A 12,217-nucleotide genomic window follows, 5' to 3' on the forward strand; every position below is an offset into this window, starting at 1 on the left:
TTAGAGCCCTTATCTGGGCATGCAGCTTTGTTAAGAAGCAGTTCATTTCTATCCCTTTTAAATGCCCTCCTACTTGCAAAGCAGAGAGTGTTAAATCAATTGTGGTTTTTGCACTCATGTTCTGTCACATGCTGAAGCGGTTATCATGAGGGGAGACTGTTGTAAAATAGTCCATCTGGGAGTATAAATTCAGAACAAAAGAATGTGAAGCAATAAATTAACAAGTCCTTCCCTGCACTTCACAGAATATTTGCCTTTCTGTGCTGTGTTGATCAGTATATGTCCAGCTTTATGAACTCTTCTACTTCCTCTTAGGTTGTGTTCTAGTTTCAGCCTTTTGTAAAATCCTTCATTCAAGCCATATTTTCTTCCCTCTGTGATCCCTTTAAAATCCTGGCTTTCTCATTGGATGCTGCCATATGGCATTGCTGTGACTTTAGCATGTGACTAATCATTTAAGACCTTTTTGGCATGGCAGTGACAGCACATCATGTAGTGTTGTAGCTGGTTAATATACTACTGGTTCACAAACATGAAGAAAGGTTGTGCAGCAGAAAAAAAAAAAACACCATTTTGACCTAAGGTGTTCCAGGTTGTTTTGTGGTGCATTAATGGTTTAGGGGGCATCTCCTGCTGCTGATAGAAGACTAATAAGGAAAAATGAGGGTGTTTCACATGGTAAAGTAATGTCTCATACTTCTGAAACCTTCTCCAATGTCAGCAGTATTTCAGAAGACAGCTGATGTAAAAACATACAAATTATTAATTTTTATACAACAATTCTCATTTGTACTTACCTTTCTTTCTACCATTACCACCACCTATGGTATTAGGTATTTACTTGTGGGTACAATGGGGCTTGGGGAGTAGCTGTAGCATCAGAGAGCCATCAGGGAAGGATGTAATGGTTTGGTGGATGGTCATCCTTTCCACAGTATTATGTTTCTTAAAGCTGTTGTTGAATGTATGCCTTTTCAGAGCAGTTTAATTTTTGATTTTTGTCTTTCTAGATAGTACATTTGAAAGTACTTAACTTTGTCACATTTGTTGACATGGTCACATATGGGAAGATATTTTACATGTTATGGTGCATCATTATCTTTAGTATTGAAGTGACTGATAATGCTTTTATTTTTGGTATAAAATGGATTCCATTAATAGTATTTATTTATTGAAATATTTGTATCAATGTGGCATGCAGGAAAGTATGTATGCACAAGTTCACATTTGTCCAATTTTGTAGTGAACGCAATTCTATCATATGGTTGGGATTTGCTCAAAATGAAACTAATAAAAAGGGGAAGCAAGTGTTTTGTTCTTTGCCAAAATATGCTGAAATTGTTCTGAATATAAGAAATTCATTTCTGCCTAGCACACATTGAATAACATCACCAGAGTTAAGTAGGTGTGAGTGTTTTGTATTCATCAAACAAGTTGTGACAAAGAATACTATCTTTCTGTCATTTCCCATGATGCATTTCACCTGGAATGTGTTTGTTCATTGTACAAATATTGCTGTTTCATTTTCTTACAAGAACCTATTAACAGTTTCCCTTTTGCTTGCATAATCACATTGGTTGGTATGATGAACTTGATGTGATAAACAGCACTGAGATTGCAGAACACCGATTCAGGATAATGCATTTTGCACAGACCACCTGAGAGGATAAAAACTACTTCTGCTTTTATTTTAGAGTTCATCTGATGATCAGAATTCTTATTTTCACTTTACAATGTTGGTCTGGGTGCTTTATTGATGTCGAGGAGAAAAAAAATTAAATCACTCAGTATAGAAGATTATGAGCGGGTTGAAGATCATAACCTGCTAATTATGTGTTCGAGACATGGGTGCCAAGAAATTCACCTTTAGAATAAAGTTCAAGAGGTTAATCTTGGCATTCATGTTAGAAATTCATAGTTAAGGGTTATGATCAGAGAACTGATTATCATTTTTTGTAGTGCATGGAGCTTTATGTGCTCCATGTACTACTAGTCACAGGAAAACAAAACTCTTTTTACTGTCTTTCAAAGCTGTAAAGCACTTAGTAAACACTGTCAGAAAGACAGTGTAACACAGTCTGGTATGTTTATTCTCACCCTACTGTTACTATCAACTGTATAGATTTTTGAAGAATGTCCAGATATTTTTTGCCTCGTTTATTCCTCATAAAATTTGTTGTTTTCAGACAAATCACCAGTCACTAAAGTCACTAAATAATGACATACATTTGAGTTTCAGACTTCATATCCTTCAGAAAATGCAGGCTCATACAAATCCTGTTATTCTAGCAACTTTCTAAGTTTATAAAGGGGAAGTTGGGGACCAGTTATTGGCACAGACAGCAGGGAGTAGCTGTCTGTGCTTGCTGGTCAGTGAAGGCAGATTTGACTGCCTAATGCAAGACCAGACATTAAGAAGTTAAGCAGAATTGCTTAAAATTTTATGGTTGGGTCTCACAATATAGTAGCACTGGGTTCCTATTAGATGACTGAAGACACATTACAATGAAAAGGCAAAATAGCGAAGCGTTTTTAAGCAAATTCTTTCCCAGGGAAAGAATTTGCTTGGCCGCTTCCGTTACTTTGCCCTTTTTCTGAACGGTAGTGTGATCTCGGAGTTGGTATATTTAAGTAGGGGGGGCATGGGGGGGCAAAGCCCCCCACTTTATGTATTCTTTCAATTTTTCTTTTTCATTTTTTGGAACAGCGATTTTTTCCCTAGGAAAAAATTCACTGTTCTGAGCTTTCAAGATTGTAAGCGTTCGCTTACATGGGGTCGATTATTCATGGTTCGCTTTTTTAAGTGCTCGATGATATAATATAGACCTGTAGCACTGAACTGATTTGCCTTTTTCTGGATATTGGAGCATTATCATCATGCCCTATGCACTACAATGGAGATTAAATAACCTGCCTTTACACTCATAATTTCTGGTTGTACAAGTAATATCTAAGCTTTGCTTCAGAAAGGAAACCTTCAAGTACAAAATGAAACTTTAAGCTTAGTAAAAATACTTTTTAAAGCTAAAATGCAGTAATGGTAATTTTGATTAATTATTTGTTTATGATTTCCATAATGGGGGTCCACAGTGTTGGGTCACAATAAGTGCACTGTGTATAAAGAAATATGCAAAAAGCAGCATTAGGTATTCACAAAATGAACAAAACATGAGTTACTTAATCCTGTTAGTTGAGGATTTAAATATTCTGCACCATAATATTCTTTAACAAATGCAAACCTCAGCCTGAGCTGAATTTCACAATTTATAGCTTTCTTAGTATCTTGGTTATGCTGTCTTAAGCTGAGTGGTGAAGGTAGCCTGATAGGAAATCTGTCTGAGTTCATTTGGGAGGGGGTTCAAGATCAGTGGGGCTCTTATGAAGAAGACATTAAGTTTATAGGTTAAATAATAATGGGGTACTTCAGAAGACCGAGAGAGAGAGAGAGAGAGAGCAGAGGGCTTTATTGGTCTTAGGGATCATTGACAGTGTTCTGTCAGCAGTTGATGTAACAAGCTTCATTGTTGAACATAAATTGTTTTAAATAATACCATGTGTATAAGAAGAGTCATTTGTAAGATAATGGACAGTCACTTTGAGACCCTGCTGGTGAAGCAATGGTGTTGTCTTTTAGGTGTTCCCATGAAGAAATTGCAGATTTTTGTTCTGCATGGTTTAGAGTTTATGTTGGCTGTAAGCCAGTTTGGTGCCCTTGATAGGTAGGCCATCGCCACGAGGTACGAAAGCAACTGGTTTCCCCTTAGAGTAGTTGGCTGCCATAGAAATTAGACTAGGGAGTCTGCAGCATGTCTGTACCAACCTAGAGATTTTGATGCTCAGTTTAGGTATATGAATAGAATAGAAGAATGAGGTGTCCAGTTAGAATCCTGGATATTTATAAGTTGAGACAATGTCCATTGTCTATCCACCATTTCGTCTTGATCATATATAGGCAGTTATCTGTTCTAAAATGCAGTTATGGTTTTACACATGCTAAATTTGAGGTCCAATATTTGAAGCAGAAGGTGATGATGACCCAAGTGTCATAAAAAGGTAAAATGTGTTTTGGTGAGCATGGTAAGGCCAAAGTGGCCATCATCGACTTATAACAGAAATAAGGCAGCCTTGTTTAGTCATGTGTCATGAATATTTAGTGGTGCCCCACATTCTGCTGCTTTCTGTGCTTGAACAAGCCCAAAATCATAAAAGGAAGTCTGACATTGTCAGCAGTCACTTTGTTTTCCTCTGTTGTTCTAGAGTGGTCTCTTTATTGTAGCCTTATATCCTATCTCTAACCATGCATCAGGAGAGCACAGGAAGACCTTTCGCATACCCAGGTTTTAGACCTTATTTTATAAGTGCTAACAATCTCTATATAATATCTATAACTGTACAACAGCTGTCAGATCTATCTGTCTATCTGTCTATCTATACTGCTTTAGCCATGAGCTTTTTTCCTTTCATTTAACCTACAGAAAATTATGTCAGTTTAATTTTTATAATCACTAAAGTAGGAAGTAGCATGTTTAAACCTGCATGCTATGTTACTGTTTGTGAAATCCATTGAAGTAAAAATTTCCAAAGAATTGCAATATATCAGTTTGTGAATGTTTTATTTAGAGTGTTAAAAGGCAAACCCTCCAACATCCACATAATAATAGTAATAATCTAGTAACATATAACGCAATACTGTTATTGTTATATGGTGAAGTTTGGAGCTGTCTACAGTTTGACTGTGAGTCAGTCAATGACCTATTTTTTTTAAAGCAGAAACATTCCTGCAGAGACTATGGTGTACTTAGAAATCAACATAGTCATGCATGACTTGTTTGTGAGAAGCAGGAGCTTCACTCTGATCCAACAGTGAGCTAGGAAGAGTGGACCAGATCATGCGAGGAGCAGTGTTCGAGCAAGTGTAAACGACAAAGCCTGAGGCAGGCAGCCTTTCTGCTGATCTTTGCCTCCTGCATGTCAACTTTAATTTTGTTGCAGCTCTGAGTGGTAGATCTGAACCCTTTGGAAATGGACAGCAGTATATGAGGCCAAAGATATTTAGCTCTGAGGAAGGGGGAAGGGGTCAGACAACCAATCCAAGATGCATATTTTAAATAGTGGGGGTTATAAGATAGCGTATTATGTATGACAGGCACACAGTAGGTTTTGTGTGTGTGTGTGTGTGTGTGTGTGTGTGTGTGTGTGTGTGTGTGTGTGTGTGTGTGAATATTATGCATATATCTTTTATTATGCATTATTTTACATTCTTAATTGACTTTTACTTGCATATAATATAACTATGTTTCCCAATTTGAGCTATGATGCATTCTGATTTGTAGTGTCCCTGTTTTTCTAATGCTGGATTCATTGTAATCATGTTGATAATATGATATTTTTGAATTTTAAAGTTACAGTAGCACAACAATGTGGGGAAATAAAAAGGGCTCTTTAGCTACAGGTAAGTATATTCACATACCTTTTAATCTGCCTTTGCAGTGTGCTCCTGTGCAGTATACAGAGACTGCATTCTTTTATACTGTTTACTGGGCTACAGAGTTGTTTCAGAGTGAACTAATATAGCTTTCTTTATTTCTTATCAGGGCAGGAGGTCTAACAATTTAATTATCCTACAGTTTCAGTAAACTCATGCTTCTATCAGCTTAAACTACCTTTCTTTGAGTAGAAAAAGGACTGCCCAAAATTATTTTGAGTAATGCTAGTGTAAGTAGAAACATGGCCTCAGCATTTTCCAGGTCCGCACAAATAGTTATACATTCCAACATTTTGTCCGCCACTGTCCTCTGATCTGTTTCCTCCCCTCCCTCAACATTAACTGGAGAAAAATAGGTTCTTTCCCAAATCTAGTGCTTCTAATTGGATGGAGTAAGCTATCCAAGTCCATTTCTTGCCATCCACACTCCTTTCCTTGAAGAGCAAAAAAAATGTAAGAAAAATGTAATCACAGACTACGTGCATTCTGCATAGATATTATGTGGCTTTAGTCAAAGCATTTTTAAAAACTGTAAACAATTCTGCTTTTTTTGGCTACCTACAGAAATTAAAGTTTGGCCACAGATGCAGGTTTGAAAGTTGTTTCAGAGCTGCTGAGATAGTATAATATATTGCTGCAGATACATTGTTAGAATATGTGAATGGATGAAGTTTATCATAGTTGCTAATTACAATCCTAGTTACAATAAACAATAGGGTTTCTGCGAGAAATGTTCTAGTCCTTTTTCAGAACTGACACATTGTATACTTCCATGTAACCTACTCAGTTACCATATGCATTTGAATACATTTCCTGCTGCCACCTTTGCACTGCTCTTCTAGATATAAGTATAGGGATAGAAATGGGGGAATCTGACATACAATGCAGTGAATCAGATACATTTCAGATATGAAGTCCCAGTTTTGTGAGAAAAACCATGCAGGTTTCCTTACCAGCTAATTACAGAGTTGTGTAAAAATGTATTGGTGGCTCTTATTGTAAGCAGTTGCTGGTTATTTTTATATACATATGCGCGCGTGTGTGCATGTGTGTGTGTGTGAGTATGTGTTTGCGTGCATGCGTCTGTGTGTATGCGTGTGTGCGTGTGTGTATGCTCGCATATGTGTGTGCGTGTGTGTGCATGCGTGCGTGCATGTGTGTGTGTACTGTGCATTACTGTGCCTAATGCATTGCCAGACTTTTTATTATTAGTTTTTTTTGCACAGATCATTTCTTTGCAATGTTTACACTGGTCACTGTCTTGAATTTTGGAATTGGTATTGATGCTATTAGTTTTATCTTTAGGATGAAAACTGAGATGTATCAGTACCTGTTCAAAACAATTTGCATTTCTAGCTATTCATGTCACAGTTAAAAAAAAAAAAAAACTTTGTCCAATACATTTCATCTGGTTTCCTTAGTATCTGATTTTTGAGATCTGAGACCTGTTTGATACATTTCTGTATTCTGACTTCCATAGCTGTGATTATAGATAAACATACCCATTTGAGTAATTTCCTTACAAAGCTTCCACACCAAGAGGTGTTATTTGCCACTTTGAAAAGCTTTCTTTCTTTTTTTACAGAATTAGCATGTAGTTACATTGTTGTGGAGGAAGTGACTTACAAAGGCAGTGCTTGAGCATTGCTTTAGCTGAATGACCACTAGGATTTCAGACAAAGTTATCTAAGAAGGGAAAATGCAGTGCACACTGTAAATGTTATAATTTTGCCTAGAAGGTTTGCACTGCAGCTTCAGAAAATAGATTTGTTGTATTTCAACTGGATTGACTTTTATCAAAGGTATTTAATATTTGTTAAGTTTGATTAGTCTTGTATGCAAGGTCATGGAAAATAATTATGGGCTTGATAAATAATGACACAGGAAACCTCCAAACATTGGACCTAGCCCAGTTCAGTTTTGTCTAACGCAGTGCATACTGCCTACATTGACTGGCTAAGGAATTTGACACAATTCCTCACTCAGGTATTATAGATAAAACTCACAAAACTGGGTATAAATCCCTACATCACCAGGCGGATAGTCAAATGGCTCGTGGACAGGACACATGTTGTTAGAGTGGGAGAATCCAGATGCAGCAAGAGGCCAGTTATTAGTTGTGTACCACAATGGTCAGTGCTGGGACCTCTCCTGTTGGGAATATACTTCTCTAAAGTCAAGGCTAATATAGCAGGTCTTTGGCTGACTAAGACTGCTGATTACTGCAAGTTGGAGGCAGTCATTTAATCCCCCAATGATGTAGATATCTTTCAGAAGGGTCTGACTCAGACGAATGATTGGTGTCAGAGCCATGGCCTAAAAGTAAATGCAAAAATGCATAATCATACCCTTTGGGAAGTCAGATATCCTTGCAAATTACAACCTTAATAGCACACCCCTAAGAGTGGACTCAGAGGCAAGAGATCTAGGTACACAGATAGATTTTGCCTGAACTTTGACCACCATGTGTCCACAGTGGTGATAAAATCCTTTTATGAAGCACAGCTTATAAGTAAAGGTATGGTATCTAGATCCAAGGAAGTTATAGTCCCACTGTACCCAGCCCTCATCAGACCAATAATAGAGTGCAATGCATCTTCCAGTATATACTTGATGAGGCACTTGCTTCAGCTGGAGCAACCTCAGAGGTTCCCTACAAAAAAATACAGAGTGTAAACAACATATCCTATATGGATCGACTAAAAGCCCTATTTTTATTCTGTCTTCTACCAATCATTAAGGGGTGATCTTTGGCTAACTTACAAGGCACTCTCAAATTCAGCCCTGATGGAACTGTTACACATTCGCAAAACAAACTGTATGAGGGCCACCTGATCTAAGGATCAAAACCTGCTCTATGACTTGAACAAAACATGCTGTAGAGACAGATATGTGTCTCAGAGATTACCCCTTCTCTGGAACAGGCTTTCTATTGATGTAAAGCAGAGCCCTTCCCCGACCCTCTTCAAACCTGGTTTGCATCAGTGGAATGGGAATCACAAATTCACTCATGGGGTGACACCCATGTCCCTTATGGACAGGGACAGTCTGTAAAATACTCAGTGCAATAGGTACAAACCTAAGCCATCCTCCTTAGGGATCAAAAATCTGTTAAAATGTGGGTATTAATGGCTAGGCTATGGGCTCTTGAGCCCTTAGCCTAGTAATCTCCTATGAGCCTATGACGATGCCACAGATGTCTATACTTTTTTCCTTAGAAATCCATTTTGTCAACATTTTGCTTCCTTTGCTGTCTGAAATGTCATTTATTGTTCTGCTGTTTTTAACTGAAGTTTTTAATGGCAAACTAGTTATCACTCATTCTGATGTACACAACAACCTAATGTGTTTGCAGAGCTACAGGGAATGTTTCATAAAGTTGGGTCTTCTGGTAGTTTAGGGAAGCAGTTTGTAGAATTTTAAATTATTTGACATTCAGAGGCATTCCAGTGTTTTGTGCTATGGATCTGTCTGTGTTGGCTTCTATGATTTTATCTAAGTAAATGAATTATAACAAAAAAGTAGTCTGAGAATATAACTGCAATAGTTATTAGTTGGAAACACTCAGCTTCAAAATACAGGCATATTGGTAGATTGCATTTAAATGTCTTTGTAAAATAATTTATCCTTCTGAAGATGATATGTTTGCATAGACGCCATCTGTGTGGTCACTGAAATAATAAATAAAGTTTAAGCAAACTTCTGTTTAGCCAGAGTATATTTACACATAGCCATTTTGCCAGTGATACTAACAGAATTAAAGTATTAGAAAAGAATATATTTGAAAACAATTAATAATCTCCATGGATTACCTTGAATCAATTATATATATATATATATATATATATATATATATATATATATATATATATATATATATATATATATATATCAGGGAGTTGTAAGAGTTATAGAGGAATAGAGGATAATCTGAGTATTACATCTCAAAATTTGTTAATAATAAATAATTATGTTCTATCTGTGTATCGATGTATACAAATATATAAAATTGATGAACTAAGTCATCTCATATATTACTAATAATAATAAATAATTATGTATCCCTGTCACTCTGTCTGTCTAGGTGAATATATATGCATTATTGAAGAACTAAATAGTTTCCTAGTTTAAAGTTTAAGATAGAACACTTCCCAAATTTTCATGTGTATGTAATATAGTTGGTCTGTAATGTATATAAGCAGTAGGTTGTTTGATTATTCCTGAGCTAAGTTTTCTATTTTTCTTTTTGCAGCCCATGACCTTTCCCAGAACAAGACCTCAACAGCAGCGGCAGCACAGAATGGCAGTCATTTGCAATGCCTCTCTGTCCACTGCACGGATGATATCGGCGAATCAAAGGGCCGGACCCCCATGCCGACGTGGAGATCCTTGCATTCCGACATCTCTAACCGATTTGGGACTTTTGTGGCTGCCCTGACTTGAAGAAACATGAGTTGTCTTTTATTTTATTTTTCATATTTGTTAAGGCCACTATTGCCAGGTGGACATTCTTGGGTTGGTATCATACCTAGTGGCATTTGGACTGGAAAGAGTTAATTTAAAAATAAACCTCAGTTTTTTAACTTCTAGCAACAGTATGTTACCAGTGTTAAACTGTCATTGACCAGTTAATTGGAATATTGTTAATTTCCCACTGATGCCCAGTTTCTTAGAACTCTCCATACATGACATAAGATGCTTTCTGATGGTGGTGGTGGCAGGGAGGGGTCAACACAGTTTAATTTTTTCAATACATTAGCTGTCCTTGTTATTGTTGTATATGACAGAAACTACACGCTTCCTTTATTCGTGTCCATTTTAATGGAAATCAGAAGAATTAAAACTAAAAGACATTATGTATTGTTATCAAGATGACTTCATACTGTCACTTTTTGTCACCAAACTGTTTTGATCTGTGCAAATTAATTATAATGACACTTAATGTTACCTGAGCATTCAGTCTTGTTTTTTGCTTTTTTTTTTGTTTGTTTATTTTATTTATTTGTGAGCTCTCTTTCTGGAGGGGGAGAGTATCGATAAAGTGGGATCCAGGTCTTTCTGGGTAACTTCTCTGCAGACTGCAGAAATATCCATGCAATATATGTGTTTGAAATACATTTATTTTGCCAGTATTTGGAAATAACTTTACAGTAATTTCACACAGTTTGGTTTATGCTGTGTTGTTTCTTCATTGAAGAGTAGTACTGTAGCATATGTTGGACAGGTAAGTGGATAGTCTCTTGCAATTTTTTTATCAGTAGTTTGGAACTGCGTGACACTAGGGGGAAAAGGTCAGTATTATGTGGTATAGAGTTGACATAGAAACAGAATGCAGAAATGTAACTGAGAAAAAACTAACCTCATACAGCAAGGGACCCCATAATGTTATTATACAGATAATCCAGTTTCTGTGAGCTTGACAACATAGGAGTCATTCTGCACAAAAGTATTGCTTACCTCTCATGTTACCCTATTTTTCTCATAATTTTTGTGCTATTTGACACTGTTTATTATTTTTTTATTATGAAATGGGGTTTCCTAATCCTGCTTTATAACAGATGAATTTGATCACATGGCCAATAGTATGCCATAAGACAGACTCCCAATTTGCTTTGCTTGTAGTAACCTGCCAGTGATTTAAATGTGCCAGAATTTGTTTAATTTTTTTACATTCTTTATTCTTATAAATCCATTTTATAAAAACAATATTATTCTGCACTAATTGGTTGGTTGAAGGTGGATTCTTAGTTTTGCTTTTTGCCTGTCTGCACCAAAGACATTTACATATGCTAAGATAATGCCAGACTCAGATTTAAGATGCAGAATAAAAAATGAGGTGGGCTTTCCTTTAAAAAAATGCCCAAAGTGCTTTGAACTCCATGAATTTTGAAGGGGAAGATGACTCATTTAGTAATATTTCGTAGTAAGAGTGTTCATAAAATTTAATTTTATTCCTTGCTTCATGGCAGTCCAGTGCCTTTTAGACACGTATTATAATGATTGCAGGCCAAGTAGCAGCACCAACTGGTGTCCAATGTGAGAGACGTGAGAACAAAAGGAGCACATGCAGAATCAAAGGAAACAGGAATTAATTTCTACAAGTAGTCATTTGATTGTCATGGTATATGTGATTGTTCTTCTCTTGCACTGAGCTGTGTAATAGAAGTTATTGCTTAACAAAGCTATGTATCCTCTGTGTCATGTATCTACCAGACATGCAATAGCATCAGATTGTAGAAGACATCGGACTTATTTTACTGCAAGAAAAACGTGCAGTGTGTGTGAAGAATGTTGAAATACACCATTCATTTATCATTACGGTGTTCTGAGTGGAAACAGAGTATTGTTATTATTATTGTAGGTTGTTGATTTTTTTCTTAAAAATTTGTAGACTCTTTATCCTAAAGCAAGTGCTTATTATTTTAGCAAAGAATATGAGAAAGCAATGTCCTTTGGCTTTTCCCGGTTAGGGGTCGTCACAGTGGATCACCGATCTGCAGATTGATTGACAGTGGTGTTTTTACAGTGTTGAATTGCCAGCCCAGCGCCCAACTTTCACTGAAGCCACACACACGTGTGTGTGCACACACACACACACACACACACACACACACACACACACACACACACACACACACACACACACACACACACACCTACCTGCATGTCTTTAAAACTCACTCAACCGCAGGGAGGACATGCAGACTCTGCACAGAATGTGCTCCAAACTGG

General features: G+C 36.8%; 1 protein-coding gene across 1 annotated transcript in view; it reads left to right on the forward strand.

Moving 5' to 3' along the window:
* Positions 1–11,859, forward strand: part of MN1 (MN1 proto-oncogene, transcriptional regulator) — an 86,138-nt gene extending 74,279 nt beyond the window's left edge. Inside the window, exon 2 of the mRNA XM_044068303.1 lies at positions 9,738–11,859. Within this exon, the coding sequence (XP_043924238.1) occupies positions 9,738–9,928 (191 nt within the window). The 3' untranslated portion in view covers positions 9,929–11,859. The remainder of the gene's footprint in view (positions 1–9,737) is intronic.
* Positions 11,860–12,217: the final 358 nt, after the last annotated feature.

This window comes from Protopterus annectens, chromosome 4.part0 (genome assembly GCF_019279795.1).
Source record: "Protopterus annectens isolate FY-2018-M chromosome 4.part0, PAN1.0, whole genome shotgun sequence".
Taxonomy (NCBI): Eukaryota; Metazoa; Chordata; order Ceratodontiformes; family Protopteridae; genus Protopterus; species Protopterus annectens.